This window comes from Rhipicephalus sanguineus, chromosome 11 (genome assembly GCF_013339695.2).
Source record: "Rhipicephalus sanguineus isolate Rsan-2018 chromosome 11, BIME_Rsan_1.4, whole genome shotgun sequence".
NCBI lineage: Eukaryota > Metazoa > Arthropoda > Arachnida > Ixodida > Ixodidae > Rhipicephalus > Rhipicephalus sanguineus.
The window spans coordinates 2,291,113-2,317,747 of record NC_051186.1 but is presented as its reverse complement, the minus strand read 5'-3'; the positions used below and the strand labels follow the sequence as shown (position 1 = coordinate 2,317,747).

Below are 26,635 nucleotides of genomic sequence, written 5' to 3'. Positions count from 1 at the left end.
ACCCCACCACTCGCGAACGAGTTGGTACGCCACTGTGTGGAGGGGCATGTCGTCACAGACGAACTTTACGAGCGCATTTCCATGCACCGAAAGGGCTACGCTGAATAGTAATGGCCTGCGCCTCTCTTCAGAGGGCGCCAAGAAAAAGGGTTTTTGTAGTAATTAAACACTATCATAAATTCTTTCCACGCTGCACCTACATAATATTGTTGGGGAAATAAATATGTGATTGTTAAAACAGAAAGATTGCTTCACCCTTGAATAAAACTTGGCTCTTCGCTATAAGTGTTTGTTCCGTCCACACCTAGTCGCGCTTCAATCGCAGCACCCATAGGGTGCCTTGATGCGCGTTTTGTTGCGCGTTTTGGGCGCACACATCGAGGCACACTAAGCACCCATAACTCCCCTTGCTGATGGCCCTGGCAATTGGTTCTGAACCTCTTTTGACCAGAAGCTTCGCGACCTATTTGGATCGACAGTGATGTAGCCATATACAGCTACGCTGTAAAAAAAAAAAAAAGAAAAGTCGCGGACATGCAAGTTATTGCGCCGAAGCGATAACCTATGAATGGCCACCAAATGAAAATGAAGTATTTTTAAAGGATGTGCAATATGACATCACTGATGGTGCGTGCTCGTGCGCATTAGTTAAGTAAGCCTATAGGTTGACAAAATTGCTGCAACGATAGGGCTGCTCAGTGCCGTGTTCGGAACTTCTTTTGGCGGATGTTTTTGGTAAAGTGTGGATAATACGACAAGGTTATGTTTAGAAAACATAAAACAAGTTGAACTTCGCGGGTTCAGGCTATTGTATTTAGCCCATACGTTTTTAACAGCGGAGCTCTTTAAGCTCGGAGGAGTCCCGAAAGTCGCGAACAGAAGTTATCATCATTATGAACCAGAACGCGCTCTCTTCTGACTCTTCATCGTCATCGTCATCTTCTGCTTCGCACACAGAACGCATGCGCCGATTGCAATAACTCTGCAATAATTCTGATGGTCGAAAAAATGAGTGCACAGAGAGAGATAAAAGAGGGAAGGAAAGAAAAGAAATAAAGGGAAAGAGAAAAATTCCTGGCGGAAAAATTTCTTGGCGAGGCAGGATTCGAACCCACGTACACACTCGGCTACCCGGTCACGCTAGCAGAGCACATCATAGCCTTGTATAGTATAGTATAGTATAGTATAGTATAGTATAGTATAGTATAGTATAGTATAGTATAGTATAGTATAGTATAGTATAGTATAGTGAAGCATGGCATGGGAAAGGCAAGTGAGGGTGACAGGAAGGAAATGAGAAGGCGAGAGAGTAAAGGATGGCATAGCATTGTATAGTCTGGGATATAAAGATTGTGGGAAAGAGAAGTCAGGGTAAGGAGGAGGGGAGAGGGTGAAGCGTAGCATATTCTTGTGTAATATCAAAAGACGGAAAAGCGAAGCGAGGGTTGAGGAGGAGGAGGGAAACGCCACCAGCTCCGCTGTCCCTCACACTTCGCACCACTAGTGCGTAGCTACACCAAAGGTTTATCGTTGTTAGACCATGGCTCACAAAGTGACTTGACCATGGCTGACATGGCTGACTAGACCATGGCTGCCAATGTGACTTGTGCTGAGGGGCTGAATGATAAGCCCTAAAAAAGGACATAAAAGCAGGGTACCAAACCGGAAAAAAGTGATTCTCTTCTTGTTCAGTGCTCTGCAATTTCCTTCCGGTACGGTTCACACAAATAAGCAAATAAAACAGATAAATTTTTCCAAGCGAGTTTCGCAGGAACAAACTGCATGTTCCTTCCTGCGGACACGCTGAACATCGCTACCGATAAAAATAATATAAGGTAAAATTGACCTAAGATAAAATATCTTAAACCAACAAAACAAACATAACAGAGAAACAGAAAAAAGAGAGTTCGAAAGAAAGAGAAAGAGAGAGAAGAAATAGTAGAGAAGGAAAGGCAGGGAGGTTAACCAATATAGGACAACCGCTTTGCTACCCTACACATGGGTACAGGGTGGGGGAGATTTAAAGATGGAGAGGAAAGAGAGAGAGAGAGAGAGATAGAAAGATAGCACATGACACAGCACACATAGAATCAGTCGGTCACTCTCGCGTGACAGTTGGTCACTTTTGCGTGGTAGGCGACATTTCTGTCACAGTCGCTTGGCCAAGTTCGTCGCTCTCAAAAACCTCAGCAGTGCCTTCGTCGCCTTCAGTTGTGATGTCTTCTGTTGACAACATGCAAGTATTGTTTGAACAGACATTTGTCTACTGTCAAGGCGCGCTGGAACGGACGCCAATGACAAGAAAGAAAGAGAAAAAAATAGAAAGAAACAAGGAAGGCTGCCCAGCTCCGCACTTACATCTGGCTTGGCACCTCTAGTGCGAATCTGCCTTAGTTTTCCGTGCCCCACTTAGGACACGGAAAGCGAAAGTGTAGCTTGCTTATTTGCTGATATACACCGCTTACCAATTCATCCAGTGAGACTGATTTCAGTCGGAAGACAATACGAAGAGGCTGATTAAAAAAATGCGGGCTCTTGCGCAAATTGGCACAGTGACGCGACGCTCTTACATTTTCTTTCAATTTGAAAACTGCCCTTGAGACGCGCACGACAAAGTGGCCCCTTTCTGTACCCACTCGTGATCTGGAAGCAAAAACAGGTCACGCCATATCCACGAAGTGAATGATGTCAGAGGAGCTTGCTCAGAGATGATCCGGTAACTCGTGAATTCTCCGTACAAATTCCTCTATCGTGACAGCCGTTCGAACGTTTCGAGAAGTCGGTCCCAGTGCTGTTACGCGGCAGAAAGCGTCAAGAACGCGTGGGGCTTACCCAACTGGCGAATCAAAGCGAACAGTTCTTTTCGACGGTCTTGCCTGTATTGAACCGTGCTGGATATTCCCTGCATGAACGCCAGGTTTCTGTTGAGTACGTCGTACGCCAGGTTTCTGTTAAGGAACACGCGTCCACCCGTGGCGAACTGCTGCCGCCTGAATGCACTGGTGGCAGAGTTGGTTTTGAACGTCATGATCTTCTCGTCATGAACTATGTGCCTCATTACTTTCATCGCCATGTAGAGCACGTGCTCCGTTTCCACTCCACGGCGATCGGTCCGGCAATCTCGCTGTTCGCCTTGGTGAATGGTGTTGGTCGAGGCCAGGTGATTTGAGGAGGTACGCCCAAGTAGAGTCGTGGAAAGGACAGTTATTCTGTGTACTCATCAAAGAGCAGCGAGATTGGCGTTTGACCTTCGCCGGTTGCCAGATGGAGACTGTGAGTGCCTGTCATTAACCCGCGCAGTTGTTGTTGTTCTTCTTCGGCGCCGAGAGCACGCACCGAGTGTGCAGCGGAGTGTGTCTCTAGCGGGAGCAATGAGAACTAGCGGATACGGCGCCATGGACAAGCCGCGAGCATAAGGAGCAAGCTCTTAAAAAAACCAAGAACACCGGGCACACCTTGCGCCAGACGCCCCAGTGTGGCAGGAGACTCAGAGGGGTCACTCCACGGGCCGCAGTTTAAAAGAAAAAGAAATATGTGAGAGCGTCTGATTCTCTATTGTCGACACTTTCAGCGCGTTGCTCAAGCACGAAGACGTAACAACTGGGACAGTTGTTAGTTAACGCTTGTCGTGTGTATGCTGGTGCGTACTTTTGGGTGGTCCTTCGTGCTGCAGCGGCGCGCTGTAAGTATCCAGCGGCTTCTCGTTCTTCGTGTGACATTTCAATTTCTTCCCTATCGCATTCATTACTTCGCCCTTGCGGCGAAACTGTGGCTTTTTCTCCCTCTTTCGTTGATACTCTATCTGTCTCTCTTTCTTTTTCTTTTTCTTTTTGCACTTCTTTCTCTCTATTTATCTTTCTCATTCTTTCTGCACAACGTTTTACTCTCTGCCCTCCTCCTTTCCCCCTCTTTGCCATCACCTCTCTCCTTCTCACGCTCACTTCGCTTTCTAATCCATCTGCCACACTATACTATACAAGGCCATGCTATGCTCTACTAACGTGGATAGGAGTGGATAGGATGCTCGCCGAGTGGATAGGATGCTCGCTTTCGGATCGAGGGTACAGGGGTTTGAATCCCGCCTCGTGAAGAATTTTTTTTTCTGCAAGAATTTGTCGCTATCTCTGTCTTTATAACTTTCTTTCCGTCTCTCTGTTTCTGTCTTTCTTTCTTTGTCTCTCTTTCTGTGCTTGTTCTCAGGGTTATTACAGGACACGCCGTAGTGGTGAGTAGTGTGGTTTGCCCAAAATCTGTGACCTATACCCGTTCATGATTAAGATATTTTTCGGGCACGGCCACACAATTTACGCCGAGATAGAACAGCTTCACTGTTAAAAAAAATTTCCATAGGTTTTAAGCATAGCCGCTTCGCGAGCTGTAAACTGTAAATAGTTTGAAAAGGGGTCATTCTTGCTAGTAAAAGTTTTTATGTATCGAGTAAAGAATACAACAGGACTACAACACGATACTTGGCTTCAATTTGTTCAAATTCGTCCCTGTAATAAGAATTCCACATGGGGAGTAAGGGAAGCGTGATTGTTTGGTTCGTGTGTTGTACATGATGGGTCTGCCGCAGCGGATGATGCGTGTTTATGAGGTAGCGCGTATTCCGCACCACTTCCTTGCGTGAGGACTGCATAGAGCAATAATAGAGAGACGGTATAACAGTTTTTGGAGTGTGTTTATTAGCCAGGTTTTGTTGTTGCTGATCTATCCACTACCGACCTTGTTTATGATATAGACGTTCGGGCATTCTTTGCGGAAACGCTTTTTATGGAATTTTTTACAATATTTCTCAATTTCGCTTTTGCATCCACTGTACTCCTGGTTGAATTGGTATGTATTGAACAACATTTGTTCCCACACGTGTAATTCGTAGCGATGCTCTCCTGTGAAAGAGAAAAAAAAAAGACGGCTTTTAATCGAAAAAAAAAAAACAGAGCAAAAGCGAATGCTGTATGCCGGCTCCCAGGTCGCCATTGATGAGCGCCCGAGAAGTAGAAGGTCATATGAAACGCGCCTTGAAAATGCGAAATTATTGAAAACAAATTTTCCCTCTTGAGCTAAACAATGTGAGTTGATAGCAGCGTAATGAACAAAAGCAAGATACACGCACATCTGAAATGTTACACCTGTTAGCTACACCAAAGGCTATTGGCCTGCAGCGTATGAGTGTTGAACATGTGGTCTCAACGGCAGGCGATATCAGGAAGTCGCTAGATTATCCGAGGGGACAGAGGCAGAAGGGGTTAAGCGGTTCAGTGTGAAGTGTCTGACACCTCATTCCTTTTTACCACAACATTGAGTGTGATTGAAATAATTCTAGGGGAAAAACATTTTTTTGGAAGCCACACTGTCAAACAATGGGCTGTTACGCTTCTCTCTCATCTCGTGTGCTATACCGAGTACGAAAGTAAGATCTGGTCGGCATCACATTCACATCTGGTCAACAGCCGAGAAAACAAAAAACGTTTTCTCGTGTAGACAGGAAGGAACTTGTAGCGGACGTCCATTGCTTCTTTTTCTCGTTTCCCGAAGAGCCATGTGGCCAGCAACCGAGCCCTCCATGCTTGCCGCGATTTACGGGGAAATACTTCCGACAACTCAGAAAACCACTTCTCCTGGCTTTAGCGTCGTTTGGCTTCGCCCTTCCTTGGTTACGATAAAACGTACCCCACACGAGACGTCCCCGCCGCCGCGTAGCGAACCTCTTCTGGCCTGTGGATAAAACGACATTCTAGTCCCTATTCACAAGGTGTCAGCATGTGCATTTCTTGCCTCCACGAAGCCCGGCTCCGACAAACTTAATGGCACACCCTCAAGTCAGGCTCGGTTAAAAGTTGTCCACGCATAATAAGCAAAAACTTGGATGACGCTTTGCGTTTCGCCTTCAAGAGTAGAACGCGATAGCGTGATAGGGCCCCGTGCGCATCGCCTATCGTGCCGCAAGGAAAGGAACGTTTGCGCGCGTAACATTGGCTGTTTCAAACTATCCTAGAATGTCTACTGGATGTACAGTTCCTATTTGTTCAATACGCTATAATTCTTCATTTTGCAAACGTGTCTATGTACCCACTAGCCGTCCCTAAGGTGCCACGCGCGCCTGCGCAGCTGCACATTTCGTAATGGGTGGGCAGCTTTAAACCACCCACTCCTTGCACAATTCGCATGTTTTGACGCCTGGTACGATTCTAAGATTCTGCTACGCAATATTACATGTCTTAAGGAGACCACCCACTATACGACATTCTTATAGGTTTTCTTTTATGAAGCAGTTTGAAGCGCTGGCGTGGCTTCGTTGCTACGCAGAAGGCCTTGGTGCGATTCTCACTGGCGCCGAAGATTTATTAATAATGATCTCAGTTTGATTCAGTTTGACGCAGCATGACATCAGTTTCCATTAGGAGCGCAATAAAAAGAGAGGCGATAAAGAACAGAAGGCTCTGACCCCTCACTGCTTTTATTGCGCTCTCTATCGAAATTTAAAGCATGCTGCTCCAAGGAATCCAATCGTATACACACCCTTCTGGATTTGTAGCACCTGTCTGCGGCGTAGTAGCACCTTTCCTCCGCAAGAGAAATACGGGAAAAAAGTCAAATTTATTACTTTTGTTGTAAATACACTAGCATAGATAAAAAGGAACGGCGTGTACCACACTCTAAGCCGCAAAGGACGAAAAAGGGTCTGTGGTTCGTCCTTTTGGGGGGTAACTGCACTGCCACAACCATTACTCCCCAAAGGATGAACGATTCGTCCTTTAGGGAGTAACTGCCAGGGGACGAACTGTTAGTCCTCAGTTGTTTTGAGGGACGAAATGTCGGGGTGTAAAAGTTACCCCTTTAGGGAGTAACTGATTTATTGCATGGTAGCTGCGTAGGGACGAACTGTTACCCCTGATGGGACTAACAGTTGCTCCTTCTGAATAAAAAAAAATCAATTTATTACAGTTTCTGGTTGAATTACCGAGAATTTGGAGGTTGATAGACGCATTTGACGACATACACAATTAATATACAGAAATAAATTCAGAAGTAAACTACAGAAAATTCACAACAAACACACAGGATTCGAACTCGTGACCATTGAATCAGCAGTCGCGTACGCTAACCACTATACCACATGCCAGTACGCAGCAGAGTGAATGTTACCGGGGCTATATATGTAGAGGCACCGTCTGGAAGCTGCGCGTTCTGCCATGTTAGTCAAAGTAGCAAGATTCCTTATATTATTATACTTCAGCCTTCAGTGTTTCGCAAGCAACCATTCGGTGATCACGTTCATGAAATTGTAAAATGCGTTGGATTGGTTTTTCTGCGCGCGTGTTTCGAGCGAATTTGGGCGCTTGATGAATGTATGTATATATAAACAGTCTCATGTACGCTCCCGTCGACGTGCCATGTTTGCTCGCTTCTCACTGTACAGAACACGGTTGGTTATATCGTTCAGTGAAAATGTCTGTTTAATGACAAAAAAACGAAAACGTCTAAAGAAACAACCAAGTTTATTCAACGACTCGTGTCAATTCTGCAGCATCGTGTGTACACATAAATTGAGCAACTTTGTTGAATGCAGAAGATAGGATGGCTTCTCTGCATTATAGAAGAGACAATGAAAAGTACAATGTTTTATCCGAATGGATGCTGTCCAGCCGACGTCAGGAAGTGCAACAGCACAATCGACAGCTGCTGAGAGCGTGTTCATAGCAGCAAGATGTTCAAGACGTTTCTCAGGAGGCGCAACGCTCTCATTCATCGATTTCCTGAAAAAGTAATTGCAGAAGCATTAATATTTCCGGCAGAACTGTTCGTGCACTTGCAGTTACGTCACAAGGCGTCTGTTAGAAATGCTGCATGCGTAAAAATTAGACGAAAACTGCTCTTTCACAAAACCTGCCATATAGTGCAATGGAACAGTTCAGAATGTGTTATGAAGTTCGAAAAACCCGTCCTCGGGGGGGGGGGGGGGAGTTTAACGTTTCACGCTTTCACAGCGACACGCTAGTGGGCCCACTTATTTATCAACGAAGCTTGCTCTTCATTTGAGAGATATAAAAATAATTATTCCTAGCATCCCTACAAACGAGCGAAATCGCCGATGCCGTCGCCGACTGCCCGTGTTAGCGGTGCTAAGCCTTTAGCTAGACATACTATTTTAACAGCCAATCTTCCCAAATGACTTGTTTACATTGCTATAGAAGATATCGTGCGGAGTTTACGTGAATGTTCTTTTAAAAAGTCGCGAATATTTCTGATAGACAACGCTTATTTGGGCAGCACTGAAAACAAAGCTATTTTTGAACAGCTGTACTTGCTACAGCTCATGTTGAGCCTTCACCGAGGTTACCATGTTTCGATGGCCCAACCATCATGCTTGTAATTCTATAGCAGGCGGGGCGCACTCGCGACGCTGTATCGCGCGAGCTCATCAATCATGCGTGTTTTGTTCGCGCAGAACGTGAATGTTTAACAAGCGGTGATCGTTACATATCAACTGCACACAGGTAAAATCACGCGGAGTGATGGCAGCCTTGTTTACACTCACCTCTCAGGCGATGTCCCAGTCGGCGCGTAGCATTTCGATAGGGTAGCACTTCATTCCAGTAGCAGATCACCTTTACCACAACGCGAAGATGATTCAGTGCACCACAAGTGACAGCAATCGCAACCACGAAACGAGAACACATCCACAACACACCGCAAAACCGCCGAGTCCTAGCTTGCCGTGCATACGACGAGAACACCACGCAGCGCATTGATACAGCTTGGGCGCGAGCACATTTTTTTGTGTGTGTGTGTGAAAGCTTTTTCACATTTATTATTATGCCATATGAACGATATTACTTGACTTCTGCCGCAGTTGCCGTAGTTGACAAGACCTTTTACACTTAAATAAACTGTTAACAGTTCATTTCTTTAGCGGACTCTTTGAATACGCGCATGCTGACCATTCGTTCGAGGTCGCCACTGCGCCGGAAAGTTTCATGGGAGTAAACGTTGCTCCCTGTGGTCTAACAGTTCCTCCCTCACTTTGCACACGGCACCCTCGTCTTGCAGTTAATCCCTGCGGGGACGAACTACCGGTTGCGGGGACGAAATGCAGCACTTACTCCCATTTCGCACCTTTGCGGCTTAGAGTGCACGTGTGCTTTTAGAAAGACGTACGGACAGCCGAAAGAGGAAAAAAAATCTATTTTTGATAGCATTATTTTCATATACCACACCACTCGCAGTATTTACATTTTATCAGACTTTTATGTATAGTTTACAATTTGTTTCCTGCAGTTTTATTGTGCTTAATAAGAAATTATGGACAAATTCCGGCTGTGAGCGTGCCCTGCGCTGTGCATTACATATCCTGCTGCGCTAAAGTTTCTCTCGCTGCTTGAGCTAGCCGAGGGTCACACAAAATCTGGTTTGCGAGCTGTGAAGGCATCGGTAGTCGTTATTAACTTCAACCACTGGAGCTATTTTTAGATGTCTTCGAGGACCTTCGCAGAATGAATATAGCTGTCCAGCAGCTCATCGCTTCGCTTTTCTCGTTCGCGAACGTCGTGCCACTCTTCAATATAATGTATAAAACTTTTCTTCGTGGGCTTCGCTTTGCAAGTTTCACCAGTGTATGATATATATAGTTTGTGCCGCGCTCATTTTTTTTCCCGATATTATAATGGTGTATGCCTTCCTAACAATGCAGCACCGACAGAAGGTGGCCATTGGACTATGCTGGTAGGAATGGCAGAAGGTTAAAGAAGAGATTGCGGTCCACTTTAGGTGTTCGTTCCAGTTTGGTGATAAAGGCGTGATTAAGCTTCTCGACGCTTACCTGACGTAAGAGGACATCCCCTGGCGCGGAATTCGTAACTGTCTTTTTCAAGCCTGATATACGGCCGATGAACTAGACTTTGCCGAAAGCCTTCTATGCTGGTCTCGCAGCTCGCATTTGACGGGTCAAAGCGTCCGCTATCCAGCCAGTCAACGGTCGAACACTGGTGAACATTTAAACAAAACTAACATTAATTAGCAGGATTAGAGATACATTTCATTTAAGACATTCACAAGCACTCGGTCCCCGTAAAAAAGCGGTGCTGTTCGTTGGGCTGGTGGGGCGAGACTGCCGCTTGCGTTTCTTCTTTCGTCGGCGGCGTTTTCTCACTCTCCAAGAGCCGACAAAGACGACGCCGAGCTGCACTGTAATGGTCGCACGTGTCGCCGTTTAAAGTGGGTAACAAAGGAAGGGGTTCGAAGATAGGAAGGGACCCCCCAGTCGGGACATATGTGGGGAAAGAGACGCTCCTTCGGCGGGGAAAGACGCTCCTTCGGCGGCACTTCAAAGACACACAGCACATGGCCGCTCTCTTCAAGAGGGGACAGAACACTCCCCGTCTGGTGTCTGCGGTTGTTAGACGCCACTGTTGAATAAAGGTGAAAAGAAGTGCACCACTTCTGATATCGGTCGGCAGAATGTCTTGATTGCGCCATTCCTTACTTCTTGCGTTTCTTCGTGTTAAGTGGTGGAGCTTCCTCTGCATGACCCTTGACGAACAGCTCTTTCATAAAGTTGACGAAGCGTTCTCTTGTCTCCGGGTTCTTTCGTAACGTGCGTCGCAGCGAGTACAGTCGAGAAAGAGCTTGGTCTCTGTTGTTCGGAAGCCTACCTCTCGGCGAGCGAAAAGGCAGATGGGCGACCCAGTTGTTTGACTTGTCTTCTATGGCGAGGGCGCGCTCGTTGTCTTCTCGCGTTGTCTTGAACAGATTAGGTGCTAGGGAGTCATCTGATGGTGTCACTGATGAGAAATCATTCTGGGCCCGATGTCCATCCGCAGCGCAGAGAACCGGCGCTTCTTTCACGTTGAAATGTTTTGTGCATGGGTCGATCGATGGTCGTTCGTTGTCCAGAACGTGTGTCTTAAACACATTTACAGTGCCTGTTTTGCGTGCGCGATCCACGCAAACGTCTCCGACAATGACCCACCCGAGATCGAGCCTCTGTGCATAAGGAGCGTCAAGCGGCCCGTTTATGGTCTGGCGAACTTTGCGAACTCTGAGAACGTCTCGGCCAAGGAGAAGCAGTATTCTCGCCTCTTCTAGAGACGGAATATGCGTTGCAATGGCTGACAGGTGAGGGTAGTGCCGTGCCGCATCTGGTGTTGGAATTTCTTCCCTGTAGTCTGGAATCTCATCGCACTCGAGAAGAGGCGGGAGGGGAAGCTTGACATCACCCGATACGCTCCGTACGAAGAAGCCGTTAGCGATTCTTCCAACAACTTCAGTACTGCCGGAACAAGTACGTAGTGTGTACTTGGTGGGTGTCCCCTCCACACTGAGCTCATCGAGAAGTTCTGGCCTGACCAATGAACGGTTGCTCTGCTCATCGAGTATAGCGTATGCTCGGAGTGTCGTTTCAGGCTGAGTCTGATGAATCACATCCAGGAGGCAGATTTTAGCACATGATCTGTAGCTGTCGTTGGCGTTTGCTACCTCGGTACGCGTAGATGTGACTCTTCCTTCCGAATGATGTGCAGAGCTGTTATCGCGTTCAGCAGGCTTCGGCGACTCTGAGCACGGAGATGATGGGTGGAGCGCTGTTGCATGGTCACCACTGCTGCATACATGACACTTCACGACCACCTTGCATTGCCACTGCGTGTGGTTTGTGGATAAACAACATCGTAGGCAGATACCCTGCGCTCTGAGGAAGGTTATCCGCTCTTCCAATGCTCTTTCCCGGAAAGCGCGACACCGTTCAAGGGGTTGAAGTTTCTTGTGATGCGGGCACCATTTTTCCAAGCTCTTCGACTCGAGCAGCTCCTTTGGAGTGGTTTCTTGGAACTGTTCGAAGGCGTGATCCACGTTTGTTTTTCTTGCTGACACGGATGATTTTTGCCGCGGGGTCTTGGTCGTACTTTCTTTTTGTTGTGTGCACGAAGACGACACATTTTGCGGTTGCAAGATGAAACTAGGATCATTCCTCATGCTTGCCTGATCTTGAACAAATTTGGAGAAAACCACGAAAGGTGGGAATGCAGTGTTGTGTTGTTGTTTGTATTTTGTTCCCACTGACATCCAATTCTCTAGAAGCCCGGATGGTAACTTCGAAACAATTTTGTTTACACCTCTAGCAGTATCCAAATAGCTAAGACCGGCGAGGTACGGATCAGTCTTTGCAGCTTCGAGTTACAGCAGGAGGTCGCCGAGATCTTGCAATTTGGCATTATCCCGGTACGGTATTTTTGGGAAGTCCTCCAACTTCTTCAGCAACGCATCTTCAATTGCCTCGGAACGTCCGAAGGTGTCGTCAAGCCGTTTCCACACGACGTTTAAGCCCTTCGAAAAGTCATCGACATGCACAGATTTCAACCTTCGAACCTGACGTGACGATTCAGGACCAATCCATTTGATAAGGAGGTCGAGCTCTTCTTGCGCAGATAGATCTACATCTCTGATGACGCCATCGAAAGATGACTTCCAAGCACGAAAGTTCTCAGGTCGATCATCAAACTTCGTCAGTCCAGTAGAAACAAGGTCCTTTCGGCACAGGAACTTAAGGACACCGACAAGCTCCGAGCTGGGACTGTTCGGCGGCGGCGTGTACGCAGGCGGCTGCTGATAATGATGCAAGTCCGTGTGGCGGTTTGTTGCTTCGGCATGCTCCGAGCTCTGGCTTCTTGCGTGCACAGCAGTCGCCCGAAGAGACGCAAGCTCTGCATCACGTATGGTTGCTTGCACAGTTATGTAGCTCGAAACCCGTTGTGCTCGGTCTATAGGTGGGTGCGGGCGCACACACTCCTCGTCATCCTGTTCTACGGCTGCCTCGAGTGCACTTGCCTGCGCGTCTGCTGCAGCTGCTTCTTTCTCATGCTGTAAGACTTCAAGTTCGGCCTCAATTCTTGCTTTCTCTAGGCGCATCGCGGCCTCTTTACGACCAAACTCAGCTCTTGCTTTGACGGCCTCGGCTTGCGCGCGTGCCTGCACAGCGGCTAGGCTAATCGTGGAGGAGCCCGATCGTCGTGATCGCGAGGAAGCTCTTGAGTGGGCCGATATAGAGAACTGCGAAGCTGCTTCCTGTGCATTGTCGCGTTCTTGTTGCGTAGCCTCACGTAACTTCTCGCTGACGATCGCCTCACGGTCTGCATCGATTGCCTTTTGGAGCTGTAATTCCTCCCTGGCTTCAGACGTGTTCGCCTTGACGAGAAAGGCAGTGTATCTTGCGGTGACATGCTCGTAGCGCTCATAGCTTGCACGAAGCTGCTTTGCGGCACTGGTAAACTGTCCTTCCTTCGCGCATGACAGTCTGTGAAGAGCGGTCTCCACGTTCTTCCAAATAGCGTCTAGTTTGCGGCAGTGCTCTTCGCGGCACGTTTCATAAATGTCTTGAGCCTTCATCGAAAGTGCTGCTGTTCATTGCGGTCGAACGTTTGATGTGGAAACTTCATCCTCTGATGTGACACTTCGACACTCATGCGTCAGCTTGTCCTGATTCATTCTTGCGTGTTTCACGTTTTGTCTCGAAGGGGACGTATGTGAAGTGAATTGTGTAAGCTGCGCGTTGAATGATGAAACGAGCCCACCTTGTTGCTGTCCTTGTGCTGTCAGCGGCTCAACTCCTGGGCGATGTAATCCTTGCAGTGGGCGAATGTCTGGGCCAAACCGGGGGTCTTGCCGTGGCGACGTATCCCATTGCCGGCGGACGTTGAGTTGGCGGCCGATGGCAGTTGTCTCGCTTTTTTACTATGCTGGTCTCGCAGCTCGCATTTGACGGGTCAAAGCGTCCGCTATCCAGCCAGTCAACGGTCGAACACTGGTGAACATTTAAACAAAACTAACTTTAATTAGCAGCATTAGAGATACATTTCATTTAAGACATTCACAAGCACTCGGTCCCCGTAAAAAAGCGGTGCTGTTCGTTGGGCTGGTGGGGCGAGACTGCCGCTTGCGTTTCTTCTTTGGTCGGCGGCGTTTTCTCACTCTCCAAGAGCCGACAAAGACGACGCCGAGCTGCACTCTAATGGTCGCACGTGGCGCCGTTTAAAGTGGGTAACAAAGAAAGGGGTTCGAAGATAGGAAGGGACCCCCCAGTCGGGACATATGTGGGGAAGGAGACGCTCCTTCGGCGGGAAAAGACGCTCCTTCGGCGGCACTTCAAAGGCAAACACACACAGCACATGGCCGCTCTCTTCAAGAGGGGACAGAACACCTTTATTGGACCTATACTACACCTGCAGATTGCAACGCTGTTGCGGCAGAACAAAGTATACCCCTTGCACCATATAGCGGAATAAGCCGAAAGCTCAATAGGTAACAATGTGGGCACACAAATGAGAATGTGCATGTCTATCTCGCGTCACATGACCACAGGGAGCTGTGACGGAGCCACGGAAAAAAGAATCTCTGTTAATGCTATGGAACGAGACTCCGCGCAGACTTTTGTTTTAGTTGACGGCAGAAACTTTCAAGAACGTTTCCCAGCATTGGAGCTCAGTAATCACTCTTGCGATGGTAAGTGATAGCTATAAATTTGCTATATTTCATTTATTACTGTGATTACAAAGTAATATTTGGGATACAGAATTATGCAAACAAAGCTCATATGAGTGAGATGTTAACTACATAAGCACCTGGTCTATATTTACCTTCCAGCTTGCCCATTTCACATAAATCAAGTACACCCATATGCAAGAAGCAAATGTTCAGTGCTTATCTGCCATAAAGCTTCTCTAAATAGCTTCCCCCACGAAAGAACAGCGTTTTTTTTCCAGAATAAACTTCTGGAACATATATGTACGCACATTGTGTGTGGAACAATCTTAAAAACTGAGCAAAGACCAAACTGGCCCGACCCTAAGGCCGGGGCTTCAAACCCGAGCCCGGCCTGAGCCCGCCGTGAAAACTACTTTACCCGGCCCGGGTTTTCGGGAAGGCCCGAGGCCGTGCAGCGTTCTATCACGCAGTTTCTCACACATTCGCCTAAGAGGGCTCGAAGGCGAACGCCATCTTCTTTTTCTTCTCATTTGAGTGTATTCATCCTCCCCTTGTTAAGGTTTTTGCTCCTCATGTGGTGCTGCAATGCCTCCAGAATCAGCCCAGCTTTGACCAAGTGACGCTGTCGCTTTGAACGGTAATATCGTGTGAACGCCGTGAGATGACGTCACATATTTCGGGGATTTGAGACTTCTTGATGACGTCACGTGACGTTGCGGCCATATGAGTTTTGGTAGGCCGATGGACGAACATTTATTGACTTGGGTATCACGCAACCTTTCACCGCCTTTTAAAACTTAACATTTCGAAATTTGTGTTGACGCCAGGATTTCGGACATTCGTGTTGACGCTGAAATTTTCAACCATTCGTTTTGTCGCCGACGCCGCCGGTACTGATGGTCACTTTCCATGTATGAAGAGGCATCTAAGGCTTTCGTCTTAATAATGCTGTCGGCAAGGGCCCGAGAGACGCCCCGCAACGTTTGAGTTCTGCGGCCTTTATTGAGTTCCACCCATATATGAGGGCTAATCTTTGTTCACCGTAGAGTAACTGTATATGATATCTTTAGGTACTAGAGTTGCGCGGTTGATAGAACTCGCCACTCGCGCCACCATTCGCCAAGCGCGCTCACGTGCGCAAAAAACAACTTCACGGCTGTGCGTGTGTTGGCAACAACAGCGCCACCACCACTGCTCCACCGCCGCGCCACCGCTTTCCCAAGCTGTCTGGCGATCCGGCAGAGTGATGAATGTTTTTTGTTTAGGATTTGGTTGTTTTTTGCGTTCGTTATTTTTCCTGTACGTCATTTATGTTGTGACTGCGCAGTACAGACACGTGACTTATTTGAAATCGATTGTTATACTGAGCACTGCGAAGTTGCGACAATGACAGGATGCTGCGCTCCGCACTACACGAACCGACAAGAAAACGGAAAGGCTTTCTTCTCTGTTCTATGTGGCAAGTCCGTCTCCTTTATCTATCTCCGTCTTAAGTGGCTACTGCGCGAGTGAATGTGTTCATGTTCACCTCACACGTCTATCAAAACGGCGTAATACATTCCGAGCACTGCGCAGCATAAAGGCTTGAAGCCTTACCCAGTGTTTATTCTATGCCACATATATGTAGATCTGCGTAAAATTCTCGTTAACTTGCGCTATTTACAAAACACAGAGCGATATTTTTAGCCATTTTTTTGCCACTCGTTGTTTTTTCGAGCCACCTTTTTTATCTCTTAAAGCGGTGCGTAAGAAACTACGTGAAACGGCCGATTTGCCGAACTCAATTTGTCCAGAGTCGTGCCTGTTGGAGTTTTCCTATTTGCTATTCAAAACAAAAATATTACTTCCTAAAGTGACTGCCATCGAAGAAGTCATGGCGCCAGTTTCGCCTAAATTCACTGTTTGTTCGAGTTTCCTTTTTTTTTTTCTTCAAAGCTAAAGTCATTGCGCCAGCGACGCGTTATAAGCGAGTGAGAAAGCACAAGGGAACGCTGAGCCGCGTCGGCTCCTACATTCGAGAGAGGTGGCTCTCCTGCCTAACGTGGACGCCTCGGCTGGCAAGATGGCGGACCTACGCGCAACTCTGGTCTCGTAGGGAGCATATACAGTATCTCTACTTCACCGTGCTCAATAGATGAGAGGCATGCAGTGTACTATGGTTGCCCTTGGTCACCATTACGGCAAAATATGAATCATATATCGTGTCTGAGCCTGTGGCTATGCTTGGGCACCATCTGTACAAGGGGCATCCAGGCATTATCAGTGGTGCGTCGCAAGGATCATGAGATGTGTGGTGGGACAAGTGAGAGTATTTACGCATGCAATGAAGATTTCTTTATAGCTTTGCTGCCGTCGCAGCTTAGCGGCTATGCTTTGCTTGAATAGCTCGAGGGCGCGTGCTCGATGCCCGTACATAGCGCCCGCATTTCTATGCGAAAGAAATGAAAATAAGATCGTGTTCTTAGATTTAACTGCGCGTTAAAAACCAAGGTGGAACTGTCCGCGTTGAGGCGGTTCGATAAGGTTGGCTTAGGGTCCAGAACTCGACGGCTCGACGCAACTCCCGGCGAACGCCGACGTTTTGTCGTGCTCCGGTGCGTGCCGGCACCACCACCGCTTTTTAATGTCTTTCTTGCAACCTCTCCCCCCCCCCCCCTATTTTTTCTCTCACAGCGACCATCTTAGAAGAGCCGTAATGGCTCCTCTTCGTATTTTCGGTGCGTGGCATTTCGAATAGTTTGTTCGTTGTCTTTGTGGGCTCATCGATTCGTCTTCGATGATTAAGTACTCGGCGTAGCTCCACCGCGTTAACTTGTTTTGGTTGCACCACACGCTGTGCCAAGCAGTTGCATTTCGAAACATTTTTAGGGGCGAAGACCCGTTCGTCCCTCGTAGTCGTAGTAGTCGTAGTGCGTAACCAGTCTTACGCTTTGACCTCCAAGGTGGTGCCGGTGGGAGATTTTTCCTGTGCGTTGTTGAACAATAAAAACTTCGCAGCGTGCGCGTTAACTAAAAGCCGAATTCTTCTGTCTCTCATTCCCCATTAGCAGCCATTGGCATGTTCCAGTAGGAAACGTTAGTAGAAGTAGAAGTGTAAGTGTTAGCTAAAAGCCGACTTCTTCTGTCTCTCATTCCCATTAGCAGCCATTGTTTACCTCCAAGGTAGTGCCTGGTGAGATTTCTCCTGTGCGTGATTAAACAATAAAAATTTTGTTCAAAACGCCGTTGATTGATGAAATAAACCAACGAAAGACGCCAGATGTTTTGTAAAAGCAAAACGAAAGAACGCCAGATGTTTCTAAAGCAAAACGAAAAGACGCCAGCTGCTTAACGAAAGACGCCAGATGTTTTCTAAAGCAATAGTTTTCTAAACAATGAAAATTCACAGCGTACATGTAAAATTAAAATGAGCTGCAAGTCGTCATAACTCATCGAACCTTTAGTATAAACGTGCCCGATCTCACGTCGGTGATGATGTACTGGGCAGAATTCACGGAAGATTCACGGTTTACCGATGAACCTCCGCAGCTTCGCCCACTCATCATCATTCACTCCGAGGAGATGCTGTGATTTTTTGTGTTCAAGCGTACTTTACGTGTGTCCATGTGTGCGTTTGTATGTGTGCGTGTATGTGTACATATGTGAAACTGAAACATTTCGTATGTGTGTGTGGCGGGGGGGGGGGGTGGAACCCTAGGCGGTACTCTGAGCTATTCTAGATTTTGACAAAAATAGGAGTTCTACGCTCACAATTTTCCAAGACATTCTAAACATAAAGGCAAATGTTTGTAGACTTCCAATATGCATAGGATGCATTTTTTGCTTGCTAGGGAGCTTGCACAATCACTTCTGTTGTTGAACATGTCCGTTATACATCGGTCATCTACGGAAACAAGAGTATGATTTCTACTTTCAATGGTTCCCGGTGCACATGGATATGCTGGGAAATGAACAGGCGCATCGAGTTGCCCTGAAAACGCCACTCTCCGCGCAGCAGGCAGAACCACCCCCGAATCAGATCGGGCAACCTATCTCGAGAATTTGTCGCACAAAGCACGATCCTATGGAAACAATCGACCATGCAAAATTTTAGCGGCACAGCTATATCTTCGGTACATGAAGCCCTGTGGACATATCTGCCCTTCCTTTCAGGGCTGACTCCTGTGGCAGCAGGCGTCAGCCCTGAAAGATACAGAGGCAACGCTCGTTACTCCCTTCAATGTGCGCCGTTTTATCCTTCAGTGGCGTAGCCAGGCGGTGGCACAGCGGGCACGTGCCCCTCCCGAAATAATTCCTTTCCGTCATAGCATACAGAGCCCCAAAATGGCACTCGACCACACTTGCCCCCCTGTCCCCCACTTCAGAAGAACGATGTGCCCTTACCGAAACAAGTTTATGCACACGCCACTGTCTCTTGCAGTGGCATAGCCAGGGAGTGGCATACCGAGCCTGTGCGCCCCACCCCCCCCCCCTGGAAGTTTTTGTGTGTGTCCCCCCCCCCCCCCCCCCCGGAAGTTTTTGGGTCGCATGGAAGAGAGAGCACAAAATGACAGAAGCTCAACCGCATCTGCCTGCCCGGCCCCCACTTCAGATCGAAAGGATGTGCCATCCCCCCTCTCCTCCGAAAAACATTTTTGCCTACGCCCCTGGTCTCTTGGGTGGGTAAACTCACAGATTGGCTCGTGCAATCGCTACAACTGGGTGTACCTCAAGCGCATTATTCGGGACTGCCCGCTGTGCTCTATTCTGAGACAGCGGGCCATATTGCTTTGCTCACTGCGAAATGGTGACCGAGTTCGTTACATATGTGTGCAGTGCATAGGTTCAGCACCGCCGCGGCAACGGACAAGCTACGTTAGTCACAACTTGAATAAATGGATGAACCCGAAGCTCCAGTCACACGCACGAGGCTTCATCTTGGGCATACCAGAAAAAGCGTCAGCTCTGGAGAGCCCCACAATTAATACGCCTTCTTCATTATAGCCTCGTATGTGCACAAAAGGGAATAAATACTTGTACAAAAAAAGGCTGCATACACTCCACTGGCTTCGCGCACCACCCCTTCAAAATTATATAAGCCATAGCAGTCACCAGGATGCGTATATATGCGGCCCCGTTGCACCGGAGATTGAAGGAAGGCCAGCGTAATGCTCATTCAACCACTCGAGTTAACCGTGCGAAAAGGAACTGACAGTTTACCTTGTAGATTCCTAAAAAAAGCGTATACAGTTATCACATTCTATAAAAGAGCACCAATGGAAAGCGAAAGTTGAGCACACTTTTCTTTATTCAACCAAGAGCTCGAGAGTTTCCAAACTTTGAATGGGGAGCATGTACTTTCCTCTTCAGACCAAGATGGGGCCCTAAACATGCATGTAGATAACTGTGACGAAGTGTACTGTTACCATACCTTCTTGGGGTTTCTTTTGGTGACATTCACTATATTTTGTGCTACGTTTTCCTTACTTCTCGCTAAGTTAAGAAGTCGATTACTTGTTCACGATCAACCGCAGTCACCGCAAGAGTGCTTCACAATTGTGGCGATACTGTGTCTTTCCTAAATGCCACTGTATTTTGCATGCACCACCTTGCTAATATCAGAAAATTTACCCGTACCATCCACTGTAAATGTCAAAACAGCACACTTGCGATCTTTGTCCCAGTGTACGAGCTCCTTTTTAACTGTACTGTCATCTGCAAAAAAGAAATCGTGTTGTGAATATTTGACTGCACACTGCCCTGCCGTTGAAAGAAGTCTTCGGTAGCAATAACATTTACTCTGTTATTTTTTTATTATCAAGCACTCCGAGATGATGTCGTAGCGTCAGCGTCAGTAGACACGTCAAGCTACACTGGCGGAAGAGCCGCAAGGCGACGACAGCAACGAAAACTCGGTGGAACAGCTTCCGTGGTTGCACCTACCCCGCGCCTCCACCAAGATGTTAATGAGTCAGGAGAGAGAGAGAGAGAACAAAACCTTTTTAATGAAAACCAATGGTTTCCTCGATTGTGGGAGGCGACGACGGCTAGTCGGCCAGGAGCCCCTGCTCCTTGGCGGCTGCCTCTGCCCGCCCCGTGATCCAGACCTGCACGGCAGGGTCGGAGCTGAGCAGTGTGGCCTCCCACTGCTGCGTAGTGGTAATTTGCAAGCCCTGTGGGCCACGATGCACAGGTTTACTGGGACAGCCCCAAAGCATGTGAAAAAGGTCGGCCCGGGGGGCCCGGCACAGCTTGCACTCAGGTGTAAATATAGTAGGAGAAATATATGAGTAGAGAATTGGCGTCGGAAACGAGCCCGTCTGGAGTTGCCTCCATAGAAGCTCCTGTCGTTTGGTTAGTGATTCGTTCCCTGGGGGATACTGAAGTCAGGAGACGTTTATTCAGAACGCTAGGCGGTGGAGCACTAACAAAGTCTTTGACGTCGTCTTCTCCCACAGCTTCTCTTTCTCGCTCGAGAGGCGCTGTTTTAATATAGTGTTTTCTCCGAAGCAGTTTCAAGTAAGGCCGTCGTTTTCTGGACGCTTGTTTGTGTCAGCCTGACTTTTTGAAATGCCTCCTACTGTCTGGGACAATGTGGGCGTTGTGCATGTTAAGGTAATTCTAATCTGACGAGTTATGTAGTGGGGAGTTCAGAATTGCAGGTAATATGTCCATGAATTCAAGAAAAAAGAGTAATGGCGTGGCTTTGTGGTAGAACACACCTGCTTGCCACGCAGACCACTGTTCAATTCTCACTCAAAACGAACATTTTTACTATTTACTTTGTTTGCATCTTTCTCGGTTTTTAGGCCATGGACAACGCTGATTTTTCGCTCACAACCAACAACGCCGACACCGACTCTGTACCTTTAGGGGCGAAGCTCCTTATGCCGTCGGTCTGTCTATCCTCCGTTTGTAGCGTTGTAGTAGCCACCTCTAGCTCGTGAGAAGCGCGCGTTCTGGTATGCAGTAGAAGAAGACGACGTTGACGAGTGAGACTCTCGTGCGTGTTCGCCTGTGTGGCATTCTTTCTTCTTTACTGCGCGCGTTCTGGTATGCAGTAGAAGAAGAAGACGACGTTGACGAGTGACACTCTCGTTTGCGTGTTCGCCTGTGTGGCGTTCTTTCTTCTTTACGTCTCGTGTTTTCAACGACACCCGAAGACAACATTTCAGAAGTAACGCGCCATGAGACTCCCATTTGGCACGCTTTCTCTTTAGCTCGGAGTCGCCAGATGGAAGACAAGGCTGCGGAACGGAGGGCACGGGAGGCGGCGGCAGCACGCACTCGCAGACAGAATCCTGAGGTGAGAGCCCGCGAGGCCGAAGCTGCACGTCGACGCCGCGAAGCAGATTCCGCCGTTCGAGCCCGCGAAGCCGAAGCTGCACGGCTGCGGCGAGAAGACCCCGCCGCTCGAGCCCGCGAGGCCGAAGCTGCTCGACAAGCTGCAGGGCTGCGGCGAGAAGACCCCGCCGTTCGAGCCCGCGAGGCCGAAGCTGCTCGACAAGCTGCACGGCTGCGGCGCGAAGACCCCGCCGTTCGAGCCCGCGAGGCCGAAGCTGCTCGACAAGCTGCACGGCTGCGGCGCGAAGACCCCGCCGTTCGAGCCTGCGATGCCGAAGCTGCACGGCTGCGGCGCGAATCGGATCTCCAAAATGTGAAGGACAGTGAAGCGGCGAGAAAGCGCGCGTACCGGCAGGCAGAGCTCGAGGCTGTGCGAGCACGTGAAGTGGCTGCAAAACGCATCAGGCGGGCTCTGCCCGAAGGCGCTGACGCGCTTCCAGCGGGACTTCCTTGACAACAGTTTCGGCCATAGTTGCGGTGTGTGCAACAGATTGTGGTTCTCAAACAATCTAGGCACAATATCTTCCATCAAGAAGAACCACGCTCGCGCCAATGCCATCGCCCTGCTGCAGCGCGAGTTCGCTTCGCCCCACTCATCATCATTCACCACGTGGATATGCTGTAATTTTTTACTCGGTATGATGCTTAAGCATAGCTATATATGAGAGTGAAAAAAGGCGGAAATGACGTGCGAGCATACAGCCTTGCAATTTCTTCTATAGCAGAGAGTTTAATGCCGGAGCCCTGAAGCGACTCGCGCACGGAAGCTCTTTTGTTCTGTTGTACTCTCCTTGGGTGCTGCGGCTAGCGAACAAAAGAAAGCAGATAGAGCACAAAAGAGCGCAAGAACGCGGGGACCCAACGGCTAGGGTCTCCAGCACAAAAGCTCTCTACTATCGCGCGAGAAGTAAAGACTGCAAGCTTGGAAGGAGGTGCCCGCGAATCGTAGTCAATATTAGCACGACGACATCCGCACTTCAAACTTCGATTTACTTGGCTTCGTATCGAGAAAAGAAACACCATTAGGTAAGTACCACACTTCTTGCACAAAGGCATGGCATATATATGTCACTTGTGCTAATGCGTGACATCAAAACGTGAGCCGTGGGGGCGCACCGTAATACATCTCACATATACGTGGACGAGAAATGTCGCGGAAACGTAAAACGACCCTTTGTGCATTCCGATTACAAAACATCGACACAATGTCGAAATTAAAAAAAATTGGCCGCGTATCTGCGCGCTTCGCTGCAAATGTCGTCGAAAGACGATAGTCTTCTGCCATTTATGTTTTGCCTTGCCTCAGACGGCGCCTCCTCTATGTTGAATCGGCCGCACCTGGCTGGCATTGATAAAATAAAGGGGGCGCTGCGTGAGAAATGGACGCCATCTGGCAGTGGCGTCGGGAAACATGAGCTTGTGCAGAAACAAGGGACACTGCCAAGTGGCAGCACCATATCGTCGGCAGAGGGCTTTTTCGAGCATAGCGTCGCATTTTCAGTGCAGCCTAAGAAACACTGGCAGAGGGCTTTTTCGTGCATAGCGTCGCATTTTCAGCGCAGCCTAAAAACACTAGGGTCTTTTGAATTACGTATCTATATATATTTGTGACGAACCACACGAGAACGGTGTGGTGCGGTAGTGGTGAAAGAGGAAGATGAAGTGTTTATAAAGCATGGATCTTCGTACAGCCATCATGTCTCCTGCGTTACATATTCTAGTAAAAACACACAGCACCTAATACTTACGTATTGATGTCGCGCCTCAGATATGCGTAATATTTGTTTTTAATCGACAATGTTCACAAGTTAGAACGCAGCTACCAGTTCAAGATGGCTGGGCGTTCAGCAAGTGCTTAAACTTTGGGCCGGGAGGCTGAATCATGTGACAGACAGACAGACAGACAGACAGACAGACAGACAGACAGACAGACAGACAGACAGACAGACAGACAGACAGACAGACAGACAGACAGACAGACCAAAGTTTCTGCGTTCAAGTATCCCAAGAAGGACTATCATCTTTAAAAACGCGTCTCGTTCTTTTGCCTTTTTTACAGCGCCAAACGTATAGTCGAAGTCCCACAATGAAAATTCAGGAAAAACCATGCTATCAAAAAACGCCAGGCCTGCGCGGAAAGCTCAGCATAGGCACAGCGAAAGCTGGAAGAGCGGCATTCTAAAGCCCGTTATAAACTCTCTTGTGGCTACTAATACAAACAAGCATACAGAACGTACCCTCTACACCACAAATCATAATTTTTGTGAAGTTTGGAAGCACCCATCACGACATTATTCGTTATTCTGCGGAGAAGCGAGGTACCATCTGTAAGGCATTATGTGCACTTTGTTGATGCGACAGTTGATGAAGAATTATGGCTGAGCCCTTTGTAGTGGGTTGGAAGCTTTAAACGACCCACTGGTTACGTAATTTGCATTGTGTGACGCGTGGTCGGTATTTAACTCTCCCACCACGCTTTATAATGCGTTAACGTGATAAAGAAATAGAGAGAGAGAGGGAATTAACTTTATTGAGACCCTAAATAAATGGATCATGGGAGCCTTTGGGCTTCGTTGGGAACCAATAGAAGTGCGATTCCGAGGAACCTACTACGCTATAAATCATCATAATTTTTGTGAAGTAGGGAAGCAGCCACTACGCAATTTTTTGTCATTCCGCGGAGAATGGGGTACCCGCTAAATGCCTATAATGAATTATGTGTACTTTGTTGATGCTGTGGCCGATGACGATGAAGAATTATGGCAGACCTCCTTGTAATGGGTTGGAAGCATTCAACAACCCACTCGTTGCGCAATTCGCATGGTGTGGCGCCTGGTTATACAGAATTCGCGTTGTTTGACACCTGGTTGTTATTTTCCTCTTCTACACACTACATTACATATGCTAATGTGGACCCCGCCGCGGTGGTCTAGTGGTTATGGCGCTCAACTGCTGACCCGAAGGTCGCGGGATCGAATCCCCAGGGGGTCGAAATTTCCGGAGCCCTCCACTACGGCGTCCGCCATTATCATATCGTCGTTTTGGGTCGTTAAATCCCAGATTATGCTACGAAGCGCTACCAAAGATGAAGAGGGAGACATCATGAAAGAGGACGACTTTCGCTGATTCCGGCGCGGACTTGGCTCCATCTTGTATGCCTGGCTTTGTCCTCTGTATATACCTTGTAAATATAACCTTCGACGCCTTTTTCTGCCCGTAATATTTTGGTGGAGGTGCGGGGTGGCTTCAGCTCTACGAACGGGTGAGCGCACTGTACAACTGGGACCCGACGCTTAGGCTGGCCAATATCCTATTTTACCTTGAGGGCACGGCAAAAGTTTGGTTCTGCAACCACGAGCAAGAGATCACGAGTTGGGACGTGTGCAAGCAAAAATTCATTGATCTGTTCGGCAAGCCCATTGGGCGCCGTCGCGCTACGCAGAAAGAACTCGCGTGCCGACTTCAGACCTGCACAGAGTCCTACATCACGTACATTCAAGATGTACTCGTGCTCTGCCGCAAAGTCGACGACAGGATGGCCGAGGCTGACAAGGTCGCGCATATCCTCAAGGGAATCGCGGATGATGCGTGCACTCTCCTGGTTTTCCGCAACTCGTCGACAGTGGACGACGTCATTAATGAATGCCGACGCTTTGAAGAAGCGAAAGGTCCTCGGATTACGCCACATTTTTCACGTCTTTCCAACACGGCTGCGACGTCTACTTGCGAGGACATCTGTCCACCACCTGCTCCTTCTGCAGCTGAGAATATTGTACGCCTCGTCCGTCGCGTAATTCAAGCTGCGTCTCCGGTTCCTGCGCAAGCTCGTGCCCCCGACGATTCACACACGATTTCCCTCATCCAGACCGTTGTACGCCAGAAGCTCGCCAACGCAGGAATCCAGACGCTCTGCCCAGTGAACAGACCCGCCTACCGTCCACCCGCCCCACCTGATCTGCCCCGAAACTCGTACGCCCATCATCGTTACCGGAACTCGGTGGAATGGCGAACCTCCGATGACAGGCCCATCTGCTTCTGCTGCGGATGCGTCGGCCATATTTCTCGCCACTGTCGCAGTTCCTGGAACTCACAGCCTTGGGCCGACCTTTTCCAACACCTGACGTTCACCTGGTAGTTCCCGCCTGCCTGCGCCAGTGCGCCCCTTGAAGACGACGCCGCTACATCCTCATCACCCGCACGACCACACCGCGCCCCTTCGCCGTCCAGTCGCCTGTCCCGCTCTCCTCTGCGTCGTCGCTCACCTTCCCCCTCGTACTCCCGCCGCTCCTCGGAAAACTAACGGGCGCAGTTCCTGGAGGTGAGCCTGCTTTGACGACCCGACCCGAAATTCCTCTGCTTACACTACCTGGACACACCAACCTGCTCAAAGTAGATGTCGACGGCGCACCTGTTATGGCGCTCATCGACACTGGCGCTCACGTATCGATTATGAACTCGAACCTCCGTGCTCGCCTAAAGAAGGTGCTCACTCCTGCTCCGATCGCTGTGGTCCGTGTAGCCGATGGTGCAACTCCCGTTGTCACTGGGATGTGTACTGCACGCGTCACTGTTGCTGGGCGCCATACTTCTGTTTGTTCTACGTATTGGAGCCATGTCCACATGAACTTATCTTAGGACTTGATTTTCTGTCGTCCCATTCAGCTCTTATTGACTGCGCCACGGGTGTCGTCCAACTCGCCTTACCCAATGCCGTTGAGCCTTCTGATCCTGCGCCGAGCAAGTTGTGCTCTGCCGATTTCGTTCGCGTCCCCTCTCTGGCCGTTACGTACACTGACGTCTCTCCCGATCCACCCGTGGCCGACGGAGATTACGT

At 48.6% G+C, this 26,635-nt stretch overlaps 1 protein-coding gene across 4 annotated transcripts in view; it reads right to left on the bottom strand.

Moving 5' to 3' along the window:
• Positions 1-4,662: 4,662 nt before the first annotated feature.
• Positions 4,663-26,635, bottom strand: part of LOC119373212 (papilin) — a 142,571-nt gene continuing 120,598 nt past the window's right edge. For 3 of the 4 annotated variants that reach the window (XM_037643220.1, XM_037643222.1, XM_037643218.1), the window contains 2 exons: positions 20,095-20,172; positions 4,663-4,889 (listed from right to left, as the gene is read on the bottom strand). In XM_037643220.1, coding sequence (XP_037499148.1) covers positions 4,711-4,889; positions 20,095-20,172 — 257 coding nt within the window. In that variant the 3' untranslated portion in view covers positions 4,663-4,710. The remainder of the gene's footprint in view (positions 4,890-20,094; positions 20,173-26,635) is intronic. The other variant, XM_037643219.1, reaches the window with a different exon arrangement.